Here is a 21,416-nt window from a genome sequence, read left to right as displayed (position 1 = left end):
AGGGTTGCAAGGAGTCTTAGGCTGTAATGGCAGCACTGGGCACAAAGCAGGGAATAACCCTGGTCAGGGCGCCAGTCCATCGCAGGGTGCTTAGCATTATAGTCAGGTTAAATGCTACTTTTTGCTTAGCCTTCTCTCACATGACCTCACAGTATATGGCAGTAGTGATAGATTTACAGTGAGATACCAGAGCTGAACCTGCTCTGTTGTTTCACACATTATGGTCACCATCTTGGACACGTGCCTGGGTTGTTTAATCTCTGTATTGCTTCAATGCCCAGGGAGAACTTGGGCAGGGAGAGCAAGCACAGGAAAGCTGCCTCTTTTGTAGGATTGCAGGACTAACAAAATATGTTATTATTATTTTTTGTTTTATATTTGTAATTAAGTTAAGGCATTTTACAGAACTCTGTTTTCACTTTGACATTAAAGAATATTTGTCTGTTGATCAGTGTAAAAAGAGCCAAATTAATTTCACTGTGATTCAGTGTTGTATAATAATCAGACTGCCAAGGTGATGAATACTTTTTAATGGCACAGTTTCACTGGTCGAGGCAGACTTATGACAACCAAGTTGTATAGCAATTAGTTAAAACTCTTTATAACCTTGAAACGTTAGAAAAAAAAAAATCAACCAATGATCTCTAGCCAGATTTACAGTATATTGCTGATAATTGTTATGTGCATGTACGGTGTTCGTCACTTCATTAAACTACACAATAGACACATACACTCAATGAGTAAATTATTAAGAACTCTTTTACTAATACTGGGTAGGGCTTTCTTTTGCTCTCAAAACTGACTCAATTCTTTATGTTATGGATTCCACATTTCCTTTGCGATTCTGTTCCATGTTCACATGATTGAATCACACAATTTCTGCAGATTTTCCAACTGCACATTTGTGATGCATATCTCCTTTTTTACCATATCCCAAAGGTGTTCAGATATGGTGACTGGGAAAGCCAATGAATTCATTGTCATGTTCAGGAAACCAGTTTAAGATGACACAAAAATAACTGGATTGTTAAAAATATATACAGTATTTATTGATGAATTACAGCATTTTAAACATTGTCTCTTTCTATATACTCCCCCTCCCGATCTCTGCTCCGCTCCTTACGTATCTTCCATTGATTGAAACAGTACTGGAAGACTGCTGGAGGCTCTTCAACAGACTTGCTGTTTTTGTCTTCACTTAATCCATTGAAGGTCACTTTTGATTTTCGGGAACAAGTAAAATTCACAGGGAGCTAAATCGGGGGAATAGGGAGGATGATCGTTTTTGTCCGTCAAAAACTGCTTTACGGAAAAAGAGAAAATTCTCAAGAAATTTGATGTTGTATTGCTGTTCAATTTTTTTCACCAATTATTGTGGCAAATCCTGTAGTGATTGCTGTGCAAATACTGACTGGGCTATTTGCAGGATATACCTAGCCAGCTGGCGGTTTGAGACTGCATGTAGAAGGGGATATAGTTCTATGATTCACATCCTGTTAACCCCCAGATGGTGTTGCTGTAAAGCCCCAAGCCCAATCTGGTTATTTTTGTCTCACCTTGTAATGCATTATCATGCAGGAAGTAGCCATTAGAAAATGGGTAAATTGTGGCAATGGAGGATACACAATGGTCAGCAACAATACTCAAATAGGCTGTAACATTCAAGTGACGATTGATTGATATTAAGAAGCCCAAAAACAATTCCCTACACCATTACTATACCACCACCAGCCTGGACAGTGGGCACATGGCAAGTTGGGTGCATGGATCCACGTTATTGGTACCAAATTCTGACCCTACCATGTGTGTGCCAAAATCAAGATTCATCAGACCAGGCTAAGGTTTTCCAGTTTTCAGCTGTCCAGTTTTGATGACTGATAACCAGTGTACCCTCAGCTTTCTATTTTTGGGTAACAGGAGTGGAACCCAACATGGTCTTCTTTTGTTGTAGCCCATCCACTTCGAGGTTTGATGTTGTGAATTCTGAGATGCTTTTCTGCATATCACAGTTTGACAGAGAGGTTATCTGAATTACTGTACACCTTCTGTCAGCTGGTACCAATCTGGCCATACTCCTTTGACCTCTCTCATCAACAAGGCTATTTTGTCTGCAGAATTTTATGTACATTTCTGAATAAATCCTAGAGATTATTAAGGCGGGAAAATTCCTGGAAACCAACAATTCCAGAAATACTCAAAGCAGGCCTTCTGGGACCAGCTCAGAATCGCTGACATCACATTTTTTCCATATTCTGATTGGCTGATTAGATAACTGCATGGATTTGCAGGTGTACAGGTGTTTGTAGTAATTGGCTCAGTGACTGTATTTTAGTGTCATAATAGTCTCAAAGGTCAAGGTTACTTCTTTGGGGCTGACCTTAATAAGCATGTCTAAGAATCATACACGCAGTATATCTTAAACGATTAGGTAAGTCTTTAATGTGTTGCAGAAAGAATCTTTGGTCTCCGTTTGTTTCAAAAGGACAATTATGTGTGTGCTTAACAAAACAAAAGTGGACTGTCTGATTGACTATAGCCTAGTGGCACTCACTTCAATTGTGATTGAATCCTCTGTAGTACTGGGGTGTTGTACCATACTAGCCATTATGAATATAGTGAGAAGTCTAGCAAAATGACACCTTTTATTGGCTAACTAAAAAGATTATGATATTCATAATATGCAAGCTTTTGAGGCAACCAAAGCTTGCATGTGGTAATCTTTTTAGTTAGCCAATAAAGGGTGTCATTTTGATTAAATCCTCTGAAAGACTGGGGATTGAATTCTGCTTTGTTTTGTTATATTTGATTTGGCTGTATGGAATATTATTTGTTTCAAATTAAATCAATAAACATATAAATAAATACATACATACATACATAAATAAATAAATACTCTGAAAGACTGGCACTGGGACACATTCAGCACAACAGTCCAGACATTCTTCAGTTTTCATAATATCAAAACCAGTCCGCAGACGATGCCATATACCTTAAACTTCATACCATCCTGGTGTATCTGGATAACCAAAACTGTTATGCCAGAGATCATTTTGTGGACTACAGCTATTGTACCATCAAAATGGACAACCAAACTCTTCAAAGTAAGACTTAGTGCCCCCCTCCCTCTGCAACGGGATTTTAGACTTCCTAATAAAGATTACAATTATGCTCAGAAATTAATAGAATTAACTATATTAAAGTAATGCATACAATTATGTTCTTTTTCTATTTTTTCACTTTGTTGTGGTATTTTTGTAATATCTAGCATATATACAGTTGTGTTAATTTATATGTTAAATGTCTTCAGATGATGAGCTTAAATTGGATGTTTTACAGCTTTCTGAGAAGTAAGCATATTTTCTGATTTAACCTTTCTCCCCGAGTATTTAGGAAATTCTATGAAGTGCTGATTCAGGATGTGTGATGTAACCAATTACACAAAAGTGCTTTGCTATACCCACATCTCCTCTGAGTGTGAAGCTGCTGTGTCTAATGTAGCTTACAAGTGACTCTCTAAGTGCAAAGCTGCTGCTTCAGTATTCTATCTTTGGCATCAGAAGCATGGACTTAGTTGTATGAGCTCCAGATATTGGAGACAGGGAAACCTTTGATCTTGTAAACTCTTACCTCAGGAAGAAAACCAGGAGAGGAAAGGAAAGAATGATATTATGAGGCTCTTGAAGGGGGATAGGTTTTAGTAGAAGAAGCACTCCTTCCCCCTTCAGGAAGAAAGCTCGGGGAATGGGAGACCAGTCTCAGATGTATGAGCTTGACAGATGTGACTGGGACAGAGCCACTAAGAAAGTTGTAAGATAGGAGACCAGGCAATGACAGAGAGAACTGACGAGAGACTTTGTGTAACTAAAAAAGATTATGGGCTGGCTGGATTCAACACACACATATTGAATGTGTTCCCGATCTTTGTCTTCTTTCAGAACTGCAGGATGGTCCAGGCACTAGTTTAAAATTTCCAGCTTGTATACTTTATTCTGTTTGTTCCTCCAAGACAATGGAAAATTAGCCCTTTTCTTAACTAGATCAATCAAAGGTGTAAGGAATAAACTAAAGTGACAGTCATACCTAAATGAAGTCTGAAGCTAGTGGACTTTAGTCTTGGGAGCAGATGCACTGAAACTGTGAACTGTATATCTCAAAAGGTTGGTAAGTGTAAGAACAGACAAATGGGAGTAGTCCAGTCCCACCCTCCGGAAATTACCGTCTATCTGCTGCAGCCAGGTGTTACATGGGCGACCCCTTGGCCTGGTCCAGCCACTAGGGTCCCCAACAATGAGGATCTTACGAGCTGGATCACCGTCGGGGAAATGCGCCACATGGCCGCAGTGTCATACTGTAACTGACACACAATGCTCGTAATGTGCCTCATTCGGGACTCCATGAACCGCTCATTCGACACAAAGTCAAACCAACTATAGTCAGAGTTTACAGCAAATATGCTTTTGACCAAGAGAAGAAAGAAAAGCAAAAACACAAGTAATGTTCACTGTCATTATCCTAGTCTCAGATGACCAAGAACATCTAGGATGACCTTTTATGCAGTCTCATAAATAACATCACATGACACACAAGTTATTCAAGTTCCATAATAATGCGGGGGCAACTGCATCATAAAATGGCACTGCCCATTAAACTAAGATGGCATTTAAAAAAGACACAAATAATTAGAAGCTACTTGAAAATTACTTTAAATCCAAAAACTAATACTGAAAATCATTTCAGCTACCCCCAAAACATAACTTTGCTTTTATACACAAAATTCAACCCAGAAAAGAAAAATAAAAATGAAAGCATGATCATAACGTCAGGTTGCTCACCTGTCTGCCTAGATGCCTGATTTAGTAAAGATATTCCAAGCCATTCCAACATTAGACAAGAATCTTTTTTTCTGCTCGAAAAGTAGCCCTCCTCATCCTGTAAAATATATTTTAAGTAAAAGAAATGAGTGGTTTGTTAAATAATATAGAAGACAGCTGACGGCGTTTTCATTAACTTCATAAACCAAACCGTGACAGTCATCCAAATGAAAAAAGCTAAATTTTAACTGTTTCTTTATCATTTGGTAAAATCAAAAGAAATACATTTTGGTGTACCATTTTCTTACCCCTGTTTTTTTAAGGGTGGTTCCATGAAGAGAGACAACATACTCCTCCAAAACATTCTCATGGAGGACTCCTTTTCCTGCACTTTCAAACAAAGCTGCACTTTCTTTAATTTTCATTTCGACTAGGTCTTTGACATCTTTTAACTGAAGGGTAAACAAGAAAAACGATTACAACGAGAACATCTGCATGTACTCTTGTGCATTACATATAAATGAAGGTAAAGGTTACAATCCAGGAAACACATTAGCACTAAACTGAAAAAATATGATATTCAGTGATTAAGAATGGAGAATTCACAGAAAAACTAGGGATCAAGTTCAGATAAAGAGACTGACTGCAAGGGAAACTTACAGCTACTGCACCTTTCCTTATGTGTTTTTATTCACTTGTGTATTAGTAATTTATCTTTCTACAAAGTGGTTCTGTAGTCCAAAAAACCAAGAGAACATAAAAAAATTGACAAATGAGAGGAAACCATTAAGCCCATCAAGCTCGTTTACTTAGCTAATAGCTAAGCTGTCCCAGTAGCCTATCCAGATCCTTCTTAAAAGTTGTCTAGGTTTCAGCTTCAACTTCATGTTCTGGTAAATTGTTCCAAAATTCCCACAACTCTTTGTGTAAAGAAGTAATTCCTGACTTCAGTCCCTAATGTACTTCTCCTTCTGGTGTCCTCAAAGATGTGGTTCACGCTTAAGCTGAAACAATTCTGCAGGATCTATTTTATCAATGTCTTTGAAACTTTTGAACACTTGGTTTAGTTCCCATGCAGTCTCTTCTACCCGAGACTAAACTAAACATGTCCTTAAACCCTGGGATGCACCTGGTTGCTCTCCTATGCACATCCTCAAGTGCTGTTATGTCTTTTTTGTAGCTTGGTACTTCACAGTGCTCTCACTAGTGCATTACATAGTCTAAGCCACGGGTGTCGAACTCCAGACCTGGAGGGCCGCAGCAGCTACAGGTTTTCATTCTAACCCTTTTCCTAATCAGTGACCTGTTTTCACTGCTAATTCACATTTTAATAGCCCTGTTAGAAGGATTCAGTCGTCTGAATTGATTCGTTTCCAGGAATGAGACGTGAAAGGAGCCAAGAGTTGACCAGCTAAACTGGAGCTTCAAATTCCAACCAGTTTCTTAATGAGAAGCCAATTCTTGCTGTTAATTAAACTCGTTATTTAATTCCATGGCTTGTTGTTGCTCTCGTTCTGCCACAGCTGACATTTCCAAAACTGTTGATTTTCTGTTTTTCATAAGAACATCGTCAAAGTGTTTTGGTGATTTGAGAGATCAACCTTGCTGAGACCTTCAACTTTCTTTATTTTCAGATATTGTGTGATGTGGCAGCTTTTTTTGTGTCTCATTATTGTTTGGCTGCTAATTAAGGAAAAAGAAACAACTAAAGGGTCTGAGTCAAGTTAATTAGGAGAAGTAATTAGCAGGAAAAACTGGTGACTAATTAAGAAGATGGTTAGAATAAAAACCTGCAGCCACTGCGGCCCTCCAGGACTGGAGTTTGACACCCCTGGTCTAAGCATAACATTTCTCAACCTTAGTTAACAGTTTTAATGATATAACCTAATATTTTATCTGCCTTTGTAATGTGTCAACATAAACTTCTAAATTCTTTTCAGAGGTTGCTTTCTGTAGGACAGTATCTCCCATCTTGCATTTATAATTGACATTCCTGTTGTCCCATGTCTAGCACTTTGCACTTTTCTATGTTAGGTGTTCTAAGTGTTTGTCTGATTCTTTTTGAATCATTTTTCCCGGCTCTTCAGTTTTTGCTATTCCTCCAATGTTAATGTCATCTGTAAATTGCTCAAGTTTATTAACTATAATGGAATCTATGCCATTAATATAAATTAGACAAAGTAGAGGTTCAAGATTAGATCCTTGAGGAACTCCACTGATGACCTCCTCCCATGTGGAGCATTCTCCTCTTTGTTTCCTGTCATTTAGCCCACTTGAGATCCAGTGTTGTAGGTTACCTCTTATGTCTATAGCTTTTAGTTTCAGAATTAAACTTCGCTGTGACACTGTTGCAAAGGCTTTTTTAAAAATTCTAAGTAAAGTATGTGGTATGATTTGCTTTTGACAACTAATGCAGATGCCTACTCAAAAAAATCTAAACAATTGGTTTTAGCAGAATTGCCCTCCCATAAACCCACACTAGCTGTTTTTAAATTAGTTACTGTTCTAATGTATTTCTTATTATAGTTTTCATAATTTTGCATGATACAGAAGTAAGATTTATTGGTCTGTAAGTACCAAGATCTACTTTGTCTCCCTTCTTAAAGTCTGGTGTCACATTTACAACTTTCTGGTCCCCAAGTGCTAATCTTTTCTCAAGTGACTGCTCAAATATGCCTAATAAGCGTTTATAGATGTCATCTTCTGTTTCTTCAGTACAACTGGAAAAATCCATCAGGTCCAGGGTTTTCACTATTTTCAACATATTGAGGGTTTGAAGCACATCTGACTCTTCTACTTTGAAATCTATGAACTCGAAACCTGTTTTTACTTCTGCATGGGACATTCTATTTGTTTGTTCCTTACAAATACTTGGGTGAAATATTTGTTCAGTTCATTTGCTATTTCCTTCTCAGTTTTCATGGAATTCTCCATTTGTATCCCTAAGGTTTTTTATTGTAATTGTAATTGTATTTGTAATTGTAATTGTATTGTAAAAGCAAATAACAATCCATACAATCAAATCAAACTTAAAAAAGCCAAAATTTAACCCTCACCCAAAAGAAAGAAAGAGAGGAGAGCGAGCCAATAAAGCAAATCTTTAAAGCAGCAAAGAAGGAAGAGTATCCTTTTCCCTCATATAGAAGCTTACTCTAAAATGTTATTGATTACACCTTGCCAAATTTTAAAAAAGTTTTGAACAGATCCTCTGAGTGAGAATTAGATTTTCCCAGTTCCAAATAATATATAGTATATTAATTACCCACTGACTTAAAAGAGGAGAGTTGGGATTCTTCCAGTTGAGCAATACAAGTCTACATGCTAGTAGTGAGGTAAAGGCAATTATGATTTGTTTGTCCTTCTCCACTTTAAGCCCATCTGGGAGTCCACTGAACACAGCTGTTAATGGGTTAGGAGTGATTAGGACTCTGAGGGCTGTCTAATAAGCATTCAAAGATTTTTGTCCAAAACAATGTTCATTTGCTGCACACCCAAAACATGAGGCTCAGTGAGGCTAGAGCTAGATTGCAACGTTCACAGGTTGAATCTTGCCCTGGAAACATTTTGGATAGTTTTAATTGAGATAAATGCCCTTGACAGAAAATTCTAAGTTGAATAATTGAGTGCTTTGTGCATATGGAGCTAGAGTATATTCTGTGCATGGCTGCCTTTCACTCTTTTTCTGATATGTTAAGTGAAAGATCCTTTCCCCATTGTGCCCTGGGATCTTTGAAATGAAGGGACTTTAAAACATTTTTATAAATTGTGGAGATGTTATCTGAGTCTTCAAGTTTCATCAACATTTCTTCTGGAATAGAAATAGGTGGACAGTGAGGAAAATTGAGCAGGTTCAGTTTAGCAAAGTTTCTAGCTTGAAAGTAATGGAAAAATTGTGTTGATGAGAAGTTAAAATTTAAAGCTTAAATGATTGTAGGATGTAAAAATATTATTAATGTAAAGTCTCTAAATGTTTTAATCCCAGACAAAATCCAAGCATTAAAAACCATGTATGTTTGAGAGGGTGGAAAAGAGTGGTAGTTATGTAGCGGTGCGACAGATAAGAGCTTCTCTGTCTTAAAGTGCTTCTTACATTAGTTCCATATTCTGAGTGAATTAAGGGCAATTAGATTATTAGTGTATTGAAGACAGTTTGTATTTTCTGTGGTACAGAGCAAGGAATATAAAGAAGTATTGCAAGATTTTAATTTTATTACATATCAGGCTTGTGTATATTCATTAATTTGTCAATGCCCAGGTCTTTATGGCCTGTATATTTGCCATCCAGTAATAAAATTTAAAGTTAGGTAATGACATGCCCCCTTCTGCTTTAGGTAGTGGTAGAGTTGCCCTTTGGATACGTTGACGTTGAGAATTTCAAATAAACTAGGTTATGGTTACATCTAATTTCTTAAAAAAGATTTGTTAATGTATATGGGGATGGTTTAAAATAGAAAAAGGAGTTTGTGAAGGATGTTTGTCTTAACAGTGTTGATTCTACCTGCTCATGTGAGATGGAGGGTGGACCATAATAATCTATTCACATTTTGTTTAATTATTTTCCACGGAGACAGCAAAATTTTGCAGTTTTATATTTACCTTTGAAATTTACCCCTAGATATTTAAACTGATCTGTTAAGATAAATAGGAAGGTGTCCAGTCTAGTATTGTGTGCTAGAGAGTTCACTGGAAAAAGCACACTTTTATTTAAATTAATTTTGTGCCCTGAAATCTTTTGAAAATCTGCTAGTGCTTTTAGGACTACAGGCCCCACTTTTGTGTGTCAGATATATACTGTACCATATCATCTGCATATAAGGATATTTACAGTTCAAGTCCTTCTCTGAAAATCCCCTTTATCTCTCATGCATGTTCAAATTAAACAGCCAATGGGTCAATGGTGATTACAAAAAGCAATGGTGATAGGGGACATCCTTGTTGAATACCGTGTTTTAGTTTGAAGGAGTCTGAAATAATGTTAGTTTCATCCATGCACATATGTGTGGGTCAAACCCAAATTTGTTCAATGTGGTTGTAAGAGCCATTTTCCTAGTTCTATAAGATTCATGAATATTTTACTTGACGACAATGCATAACTATGAGAGGTTCCTATAACCCCCATAAGTAGAATTGTATCGGTATATTCTTGCCATTTCTAACAGCTTTGAGTAAACATTATTCTTCAGTTAGTGACAGCCTTGCCATGTGTAACGTATAGAGGCATACAGTTTTAATCCGTGCTCATGCACATGACCGTGCTTGATGGCCTACGGGCTCTTTGAGTGTGTGCAGTAATATGTAAGAAAATAGCACTTAATTTATGTGCTGTGCCGTACATCTAAGGCGTACAGAAGAAGAAATTAAGAACCTTTAAGTATAGAAAGAAGAAGTAAAGAACTTTTAAGTACAGAAATAACTAAAGATCCTCAAGAAGTTTAGACAAGATACATTTTTTCTTTATTTTGCTTTTTATTCTATGTGTGTAACTATTTTTTCTTCTATTCTTGTGTGGATTATTTGCTTTTAACTTTCACTAAATATTTTTAAAACAAACTTTTGAACTGTGAGATTTCTTTTGACCTGCATTTTACCCGTACTTGACTTCGCCTTACGCTTTGGCAGCTACTGTCACATCAGATGCTTTGTTCTGCATTCAAAGATTGTAAGATCTCTGGGGTGTTATATTTAATGGGTGAATATATTATATTAAACAGACGTTGACGATTAGAAGCAAGGTGTCTACCTTTAATAAATCCGGTTTGGTCTTGTGATATTACTGAAGGAAGCACTTTCTCAAGCCTTCTAGCTAGTACTTTTAAGAGTATCTTAATGTCATTATTCAGGAGTGAGATTGACCTGTATGATTCACATTGTAGTAAGTCCTTATTTTTCTTAGGAAAGATAGAAATTAATGCTTTAGGTAGAATTTTGTTATCTTTAGCTTCTGTAAACACTGGTAATAATAGTGGAGCCAACTTATTACAATTATTTTTATAAAATTCCACTGGGTAGCCATCAGGGCCAGCTGCTTTCCCATTTTGAAGCGAGTTTATAACATCTAGTAATTCTAAGATTGTCAGAGGTTTATCCAGCTCCACAGCACAAAAAGTATCTAGTTGTGGTATCTGTAATGAGTCAAAGAACTCATTAGATTGTGCCTTATCTTCTTTAGACTGAGCCGAATATAAGGACGTAGTAATCTCTAAATGTGTGGCTTATATTTTTATGGTCTGTGATTTTATCTCCGTCTACGTTGGTAATTGCTGTTTTATTGCATTGTGTACTTCCTGCTTGTGGATTTGTTGAGCTAAACTCTTACTGGCCTTCATTCTGTGTTCCTAATAATGATATTGCAATTTTAAGATGAGCTGTTCTGTTTATTTAGTAGTCAAGGAGTTAATATTTTATTGTAAACCCTGTCTTTTCCTAAAAAGTGACTCATTTGGAGACCTGGCATATTCTAGATCTATTCTGGTAATTTTGCTGATTAACTCAGATGCCTTCTTGGTTTCCAATTTATTTTTGTGAGAAATAATCTGTCCTCTTAAAAATACATTCAGAGTTTCCCAGAGTTTACCTTCAGAGACCTCTGGGGATGCATTTATCTCCAGAAAATAATCCATTTGCTTGGATATGAATTCAGTACAGTGCTCATCAGCTAATGACAGGGGGTTAAGATGTCAGCTACAAGATAAGTATGTAGGACATAGTAAATTAAGCTTCATCATCACAGGGTCGTGGTTGGACATAACACTAGTGTTGTACTTACATGATTTGAAAATAGGCACAAACGTATTGTCTATGAAAAAATAATCAGTTCTTGAGTAACAATGATAATTTTGTGAGAAAAAGGAATATGCTCCAAGATTAGGATTTAAAATCCTCCATGGGTCTATTAGGTTCCAATCCATTACAAACTTTGTAATTATTTTTGTAGTATTAGATGTTATAGCAGATGTAGCTGAAGACCTATCCAGGTCTGAATTTAAAACACAATTAAAGTCTCCGACCACTATACTTTTATAAGTGTTCACATTAAGAATGGAGGCAAATACATTTTAGATGAAATCTCTATCATCCACATTAGGTGCATAAATACTTATCAGAATCATTTTAGTATTAAATAAATTGCACATCGCCATGACATATTGCTTTTCAGGATCACATATTACGTCTGACGCCACAAATGGGATAGTTCTGTGTATTAAGATTCCCACAACCTTAGTTTTCTTTGTATAGCCGGAGTGAAAAGTTTGGCCAATCCAATTACTTTAAAACCGAAACTGGCCCTTACTTATTATACGAGTCTCCTGTAAAAATATACTGTCTTGGCATTTAAGTCCATTAAGTGAGTGAATACCTTCTTTCTCTTTAATTTATGATTGAAAACTTTAACATTCCAGCTCACAAAGTTCACTGTTTGGTAATAAAAAAATTGCTTCTGAGCTTTTGTTGACATTTTGTAGTCTTAAGTTAATGTACATTTTTACATATGATAGCTTTGACCTAGATTTCATATTACTACCAGATGTTATGGCTATGAAGCCTATTGTTGTGCTGGCATTAATGGTTGTTGGGCTGAGGCAGTCCACACTTCACAATGTCCCAGTCCTCTGAGATGCCAAGAGACACAGAGCACATACAGAATAAAAATAACCCCCCAGCAGCGGTGTAGAAAAGGTTAAAATTGAGATATCTTGAAAGTACATTCCCAAAACAATAAATCAAGGATATCAACTGAAAAAAAGAAAATCCATGTAAATAGCTAGTTACTTTGTAGTTGCCAAGAAGTACATTCGTTGAAAGAGATTCCAGTTATAATGTAGTAGTTGAAAAAAAAAAATAAGAAAGGTAGCCAAAAAGAAAACAGAATGCATAGTTATGGAAAAGGTCGCATTACAAATGGTCCAAGTTGCAATCGTAATCTTCTTTGCCTTGCCAGAACATGAATGACTCATAATCATGTTTCAAAAGGATGTTGGGATCAGTCTGCTTAGCACTCTTTCTGCTTCATTTGGAGAGCTAAAAATGTACAACTGAACTTCAATATTCACATTAATTTGGCAGGGTATAAGGCTGTATCTGATATTAGCACTGCACAGACACTGTTTAATAATATAGTATGGCACCTTTAGCAGCTGTAGCAAGGGAGAAATCTGGGAAAATACGAATGCAGTTATTTTCAAATATAATTTCCTCCTTCTGTCTGAGAAAGGACATTTTGTTTGGCCTGTAGTTTGTCGAAACAGACAATAAGGTTTCTCATTTTGAAGCATTCAATCCATGTATACGGTAGGCTGGTGAGATCTCTGTGTCTGAAGTCCTCTTCGGTTATTCAGAATAATTCAGCTATCAATTTCATTGGGTTTGAACTTTCACGCATTTCAGGGAGATCTTCGATTCTAGTGTTGTTCCTTTAATATCTATCTTCCAGTGCTGCCATTTTGTCAGTGAGCACTTTGCATTCTGAGTTCTCAGCCATTGCCTTTTCATCAATTGTTCAACTATTTTAATACGAGTTGTAAACATTTGCTTAATATCTTCAAGTTGAATAGTGAGTACTTTAATTTTACTCCCTAACTTACTTATATTTTCCTGTATTTTTTCATCAATTTTTCCTAGAACTTCTGTAAAGGCTGTAGTAAACTTATTACTTAAATGATTCTCCAGGTCTTTTATAACTTTATTCTGTTTCTCATTCTTCTTGTTTAGGTTCATTGTTTCTTTCTTTATATCCTTCTTAATATCTCTCTTTATATCATGTATGTCCATCTGAAGTGTGGCAATCATTTCCTTTGTTTCGGTCTTCTCTGCACTCCATAGGAAGATTTGCAAGTCCAATGGGGGGTGCAGGGTATTAGCTGAATAATGACAGTGGAGATGAAAGTGCCCTGCTCAGTTCCAACAATCCTCCTGAATTCGATCCCTAAGGTTTCTTGAATTCTCTTTAGCCATCTTTTTTTGCTAGGCTAGTATTCAAAAAATTGCTTTGCTGTTTGTTTTGGCTTCACTAGCTTTATTTTTAGTGCTGTTGTGGGTGCTGCCACTTCACAGATGCAGCATGCTGGGTTTGCATGTTTCTCACAACCCTGAACTGGACTAAAGAGGTTGGAGAATACTATGTTATTTTTTGCAAAAAAAATCTTACCTCCGAATAAAGTGCCCGCAAATGTCCTGGAAGATTCTGTTTAAAGCCTTTCTCTCTCCGCATATTGTTCAAGCAATATGTTTTTAATTTATCACTGGAGCATCGTCCACCAATCCTGACCAGTGTTTCTTTTCTTGGTAGTATTCCTCTTCTTGGTAGAAATTCCAAAATTCCTTAAAATAAGTAATAACAGAATGAGTAATAATCATTAATTAATTTCTAATCATCAAAGAATGCTCAACAGATATTCAGTTGTTTTTTTCTGCCCTCCTGCTGGAGGAAAGGGGAAGGTAAACACATAGTAAAGATAGATAGATAGATACTTTATTCATCCCCTCAGGGAAATTCAGGTGTACAGTAGCTCAAATACATCAGTAAAAATTGTTATAAATTATTTTAAAAAGTCAAGAAAAAAAAATCCATAAATAAATAGATAGTAAAAAGTACAAATGGTGAATTGTTACAATGTCAGAAGGTAGAGTGGTGACCTGGGGTCTCATGTATAAATGGTGAGTATGCACAAAAATGTTGCATATTCCCGTTTCCACACTCACATTGAGATGTATAAAAACGAAACTTTGCGTAAAGCCAAATACATTTTCACGGCAGGTTAATACCATGCATACTTTTCTGCTTGGTTTTGCAATTTGGTGGCACCTAGCAGTGCCACTGTTTCTTTGGTCTTTCTTTTTTAGATTCACATCCATGACATGGACTGTATCAAATACACCAAAATTAATTGCATATTGTTCACAAATTTAAGGCACTTGATTATAATCATTCTGTAACAATATAATGGTGCATGGAATGGCCAAACTGTTCCAAATACCATAGCTGCTTTTGCGTTTTTACTCTTAGTGCACCACTGTGAATATATAAACCCACTGTATCTGTGTGTGGACTTGAAAGCTCTACAGCGGGTTGTGTCAAGAGCACAAAGGATTATCAGAATATACCATCCAGCCCTGGATGGATCCAGTCCATGGATTCCATTAACCCATGCCACAGTCTATTTGAACTTTTCCCATCCGGCAAACACGTCAGAGCCGTTTCTGCATGGACCTCGAGGCTCAGAAACAGTTTCATCCCTGTGGACGAAGGTTTCAGACAGCAGGTGTGGTTATAAAGCAGCTTTATTTTTCAGAGTCACGGTGAGAAGAGTTTCAGAAAAGCAGACAATCAAATATACATGACAGCGTCAGGGCTCTTCTGAACCCCGTCTGTTGGGTGGGGTCCAGTTTTATACCCTAGTAAAATGTAACAGTCAACACATTTATTATACACAATCCTTGAGCCCCTTCAGCGCCCCTTGTAAAACTTGATTTCTTGGCCCCTTTTGTTATGGCGTTCAGATGTAAGCTAAGGGAAAACGTGATAAGGCAGACTCATGTGTGGAATGCTCAGACCTTGAGTCCTTTGCACAAATTTTTTTCTGTTTGCTAAAACAAAGCATGCTGTTACTTGGTTTTGTAAAGCTTACTTCTCAGACATGAATTAGTACAAGAGATTGAAGAGAACATTCATCTTCCACATCCCAAGAGCTACAAATGCACTCAATCAGTCCATCAAGGGCTCTGGTAAAACTGTTTGTAATTATAATTTCAATTACCTCACTGTAAACTTGCACTACCACTGTAATACAGTAATCCCTCCTCGATCGCGGGGGTTGCGTTCCAGAACACCGCGCGATAGGTGAAAATCCGCGAAGTAGAAACCATATTTTGTATGCTTATTTTTATATATATTAAGCTCTTAGAAACTCTCCCACACTGTTTATAAATATTCTCCGCACAGTTATACAGTAAACCCTCGTTTATAGCAGTTGATCCACTCCAGACAGATAAATGAAGTTCCAAGAAGTAGGATTCTTTATTTATAAATCTAATATTTTCGCAGTTAGAGCATTGAAAACCTGTTTACGACCTTCTATATACGTTTTTTTAAACATTATTAGAGCCCTCTAGACATGAAATAACACATTTTAGTCAAAAGTTTAAACTGTGCTCCATGACAAGACAGAGATGACAGTTCTTTCTCACAATTAAAAGAATGCAAACTTATCTTCCTCTTCAAGGTGCGCCATCAGGAGCAAAGAATGTCAAAGAGAGAGTAAAGTAAACAATCAAAAATCAATAGGGCTGTTGGGCTTTTAAGTATGCAAGCACCGCGATAAAGCGGCACAATGAAGGGATCAATGTGAAGGTAGCCTTTCAGCATTTTTTAACAGGCGCATCCGTATCTTCTAAGCAAACAGCCCCTCTGCTCACACCCCCTCGTCAGGAGCAGATAATGGGGCCAATCAAACGCCTCCCTGATGGTATTGCATGATGGATAAGTATCTGCCTGTATTTCTCAGAGAGAGTGAGAGAGTCAGAGAAAAGCAAACAATGAAAAATCAATACGGGCTGTTAGAACTTTTAAGTGTGCGAAGCAGCGCGCTGGAAGCATATCGTATATCATTGAGGAGTTTTATTTAATATGTAATACGTGCTCTGATTGGGTAGCTTCTCAGCCATCCGCGAATAGCGACCCTTGTATGAAATCAACTGGGCAAAGAAACTGAGGAAGCATATAACATAAATTGAAAGACCTATTGTCCGCAGAAATCCGCGTACCAGCAAAAAATCCATGATACATATTTAGATATGCTTACATTTAAAATCCGCAATGGAGTGAAGCCGCGAAAGGCGAATCGCGATATAGCGAGGGATCACTGTAGTTCACTTCATGAACCATTTGCACCATCTGCATAATATGTATATGTATACCGGTAACGGCGCACTGCACGATAATGTGCAGTGAATAAACTTGACTTGAGCATTCCTAGTTTTCATAGTCTTTCTCTGTACGTTTAGTATTTGTTTGCTCAGAGGTTGATGCGCTTGCTGTTTCCTAAGCAGCTCTTATTTTCTCCACCCTAGCAACACGCTTCTTCTCTTCTTTCATCTGCATTTTTTTGCGTTAAAACTGATTAAGTCAGTGTTCGTATTGCAATTACTCAGTACATTTTCTTTAAGATAGATAGATAGATACTTTATTAATCCCAAGGGGAAATTCACATAATCCAGCAGCAGTATACTGATACAAAGAAACAATATTAAATTAAATAGTAATAAAAATGAAAAGAATTAAAATAAAATTAATGTTCGCATTTACTCCCCCGGGTGGAATTGAAGAGTCGCATAGTGTGATCCTGTTAAGTGGATGCAGTGGATTCTTCATGATTGAATTGTTCACTTAAGCTGGCGCGTAAGTGTTTAATCTGCCTCAAGAATGATTTAAGATATGAAGAGGTATGGTAAGTGATGGCGAACGTGGTAGGGATGAGAACAGCACGCCCTTATGCATACTGGCCGCTGCTGAGAGTTGATTCTACAATAAAATAAAATAAAAATAAGAATAACGTTGGAGGTTAATCATCACCTCAAAAGTGGACAGTAGACGTCACTTAGTACTGTATGTGTGTACCAAATTTCAGGTCAATAGTTCAAACGGTTTGTAAGCTACAGGTGATTTAAAATCCTGGACAAACAAATGAATAGCCACAGTATTATATATAAAGATTGTACTTAGGCTTTCATATTGTATATTTTTCATTGTTTTTTATCATATTATTATGATTATCATTTTATAGGAGAATACGTTTATGGAGGAGTTGCATATTGAATTTCATTGTACATACAAAGACAATAATGGAATTCAATTTAATTCAATAGAAGAGTGCATGTATTTACAGATGATTATGGCTGGCTTCTAAGTTGATTTAGACTTTCAAGAGTTATATGCTTTGAGCTCTATGCTGTTGAAATACTAGGATGTATACTTGATATTATCTGTATGATGAAAAGCATTAAAGTATGTAAATTACATTTTACAGATACATTGTTAACTTTATTTAAATAATGTATACTGTTAATAGTTAAACAGGTGGGGGTACGATGGCACAGCCTGTACTCATTTCTGTACAATATGGTTGTTGTGTAATTCAGTCAGATCCAGCTTCCATCTGTAACTTTAATTAAAAACAACACTTGTAATCAAAGTATTATATCTAAACTAAATCAAGCCCTTAAATAATACATAGAAGAATTACACTGTGATATGATACTAGCTGTATTAGACAAGGAAATGTGTACAAATTGGTGGAAATATTCTGGCTGAATAAGTTAGTATTAAAATTATCGAAGATGTCTGCGTAAGTGAAGAAATTCCATGTACAAATTAAGAGAACACACTATGACTCAGCTCTATCAGTGGTCAGTAGCCATCAAATCTGCTTCAAAAGAATCATCTTGTGAATGCTTACTTTTCATGTAGCAATGAAAAACTTCAAAAAATTTCTATGACAAGGTTACGAAGATTGTGTTTGGGGAACAAGGAAGTATGGTAAAATAATACTTCAATTTTGTAAAATATCACATAACAAATTGACTTTGTTTTTTTATTTAATCGTATACAATATAGGTTTATAGGGTCTTCATTATCATATATACAGAGGACAGTGAAATAATTCAGTTGTTTCATTGGACATCAATGGACTTGACTGACTTGGTAAGGACTTTTACTTTGTTATACTGTTTGTTATTCATGTCATGGTGGCAGAGTGGTTACACATTCAGCCACATAGCCCCACAAACTCGGGTTCAGGTCTAATTTGGGACAGAGTCCTTTACCATAGACATATATGCCTGGAGTTTCTTCTTTTTCCTTCACCATCCAAATTATGCATACTATATGTTAGGTTAATTTCCAATTTTTAAATTATGGTCAAATTGCACAACTGAAAAGGTAAAATTATAATTTACAAGATTCGTATTCCTTTATAGTTTGTATTATTATTATTGTTATTTTTTTATATTAATTTGATTTGTGGGTAACATCATCAAGTGTTACCATTTTGGAATTAGTTAATATGATGCCAAAGGGACATTGTGACATCAAAAATCTCCAACAGAACAATGCTGCAAAAAAGATGGCTATTTTTGTAAAGTCTGGAGGTCTTCCATTTCTCTCCTATAAGTTTTTTTTTTTTTTGGTAGGGAATCAAGACTGGGGGTGTCAAAAACAGGGCCTGAGAAATCCCATTCCCTTGTGTGATTTTGAGCTATGGAAGAAATGCACTGTTGTTGTTCAAATCAGCTATCCAAATACCTTTGTGTCTTGTTCTTCCTGTGAGAACATGCCTATGCTATAGAAAACATTTTGTCAATACCAAACTAAGGGCACCCAGCCATCTACAATGATAAAGGAGTGGTGCTATGGACTTCTCATATAAAGAAGACCCTTGAAAGGCTGGTCTTGGCCCACCTAAGACCACTTGACTTCTCCAGTGGCTTCAATGATATTTAGCCCTCATTGCAGGGCAAGAAGCAAACTTGAAGAGAAGTGGGATGCTCCATAATCTCAAGGATCACTGATTCCCTAAACTAGCAGGGCACAGTTAGTGAGTGTGATGAGTAATACAAGGGTTCCTCAGGGGATTGCAGTTTCTCCCTTCCTTTCTCCATTCATCTTCACCCTCTATACTTAGGATATTAAACACAACTCATAGTCATGTCATCGGCAGAGGTTTTTTGATAACTGTACTAAAGTCGGCCATATTTAGGCTGGTTTAGAGTATAGGAGACTTGCTAACAAATCTTTGAGGTGGTGTGGGGATAACCACCTGAAAACTAATGTAACAAAGACTAAGGAGTTGGTGGGGGACTCAGGAGGAAGATAGTCCAACCTACTTTTCTCTTTATCCATGATAGTAATGTAGACATAGTACATTCAAAGAAATAGATGATACACTGGAATGGACCAATAATACTGAGGCAAACCATCAGAATGCATCAAGGTTTGAGTTCTTCAATGCTTATAGTAAGATGTTTATTATCATTTATCAGCCAGTGGTGGTGAGTGCTATTTCTAGGTGCCTCTTAAGGTTGACACTGAAATGTAACCAAAATAAATGGGATGACCAGGAAAAGAGTCATTTATCAAGCAAGAGATAAAGAAGACTAAAAGAAAGACCTTCAACCCCAAAAAACCCTGAAAAAAGGTAAGGTAAATGTCTATAACTAAGGAGTCTTTAGAAGGAACTAATGAAAGAAAAAATGCCAATTATTTAACAGGAATCTGTCAGATAATTACTCTTCCATTGATCTTTATATCATCACAAGGATGATGCATTTCACAAAACCACTCTCTATGGCAACTACAAAATGAAATGGCTACTGCAATAAAAAATGATGATGATTGGATGTAAAAAAAAAATATCCATTTTAAAATAAATAACATGTATATGCAAATGATAGAAAAAATAGACACAAAGAAATACATCAGGAACAGAGAACAAAACAAAATCAGGTCAAGAAAGGGATCGGGGCAGACGTGGTGGGCTTGAGTTTTGAGATTAGATTAGGGAATACTAATAGATTAGATAGACAAACTCATCAAAAGACTAATTTTGTCACTGGGTCTGGTTTGGACTCTTTAGAAGTAGTGAATGATCATTGAAATCCATCCTGGACAATGTCTCCAACGTCCTCTATGACCTGATGATTGGAGTGAAGAACACATTCAACAACAAACTGGTACCACCAGGGTGTTACACTGAGTGCTAAAAAAAGGCTTTAGAACTCCTCGATAGTAGGCCAGGTAAGGGGCACCACCATAGTGATAGATAGATAGATAGATAGATAGATAGATAGATAGATAGATAGATAGATAGATAGATAGATAGATAGATAGATAGATAGATAGATAGAGTACTACTTTTGTGTTTTGTTTATTGTGTGCATTTTTATTATGGTGCACTAATCTGTTTTGATTGTGTTGGCTGTAATCCCATTATTAAGTTAATAAAGTATCTACTGCTAATACTAGTAAAACTTAAAGATAAGCTCAACTATAACACTTTCTCCTATACAATTCTCTCTATAATAATAAAAAAATCCTGGGACGAGAAAGACTTTTTAGCCTGGGAAGAGACATGACCTTTTCAGAGAGATACTTTCACGTCCCGCGAGATGAGACTTTGTGCCAAAAGATTTAACCATGCGCAGGGCAGGAAATAAAAGACAAAGAATAGATGACAAAGTAGAATGACGTAAAGAGATTCCAAAACGTTGATGCAATACACATGCAGAGCAGGTTAGAGATAATGAAAGTACTAAAATAAGAAAGTCTGAAAAAAATGATAGTAAAGATTAGATAAGACAAATGGAAATTATTACTTGGTGAAATAATGGAACAGTGAAAAGAGGTTGAATATATTGTTCGGATTTAAACTTAGATTGTAGATGGTCTAATTTGTGTTGCCATCAGGGAAAAGTAGTGTTTCTTCCCAATGAAGAGGTGTATCCGCGAAAATTAAAAGATTTGTTGTTTGGTGAAAGCGAAATCCACATACGTGAGTGGCAGAGACGTGAAGTAGCTGGTGCATAGTGCAGGCCAGGGGGTTGGCGAGCAAAGCG

General features: G+C 36.5%; 1 protein-coding gene across 2 annotated transcripts in view; it reads right to left on the bottom strand.

Moving 5' to 3' along the window:
* The window catches only part of LOC120530153 (NFX1-type zinc finger-containing protein 1-like), a 215,428-nt gene that overhangs the window by 151,478 nt on the left and 42,534 nt on the right, over nt 1-21,416 (bottom strand). For both annotated transcript variants that reach the window (XM_039754362.1, XM_039754363.1), the window contains exons 10-12: nt 13,957-14,129; nt 5,120-5,263; nt 4,833-4,929 (exon numbers count right to left, since the gene is read on the bottom strand). In XM_039754362.1, the coding sequence (XP_039610296.1) occupies nt 4,833-4,929; nt 5,120-5,263; nt 13,957-14,129 (414 nt within the window). The remainder of the gene's footprint in view (nt 1-4,832; nt 4,930-5,119; nt 5,264-13,956; nt 14,130-21,416) is intronic.

This window comes from Polypterus senegalus, chromosome 5, assembly GCF_016835505.1.
Source record: "Polypterus senegalus isolate Bchr_013 chromosome 5, ASM1683550v1, whole genome shotgun sequence".
NCBI lineage: Eukaryota > Metazoa > Chordata > Cladistia > Polypteriformes > Polypteridae > Polypterus > Polypterus senegalus.
The sequence above is the reverse complement of the archived record's forward strand: the minus strand, read 5'-3'. Positions and strand labels throughout refer to the sequence as shown.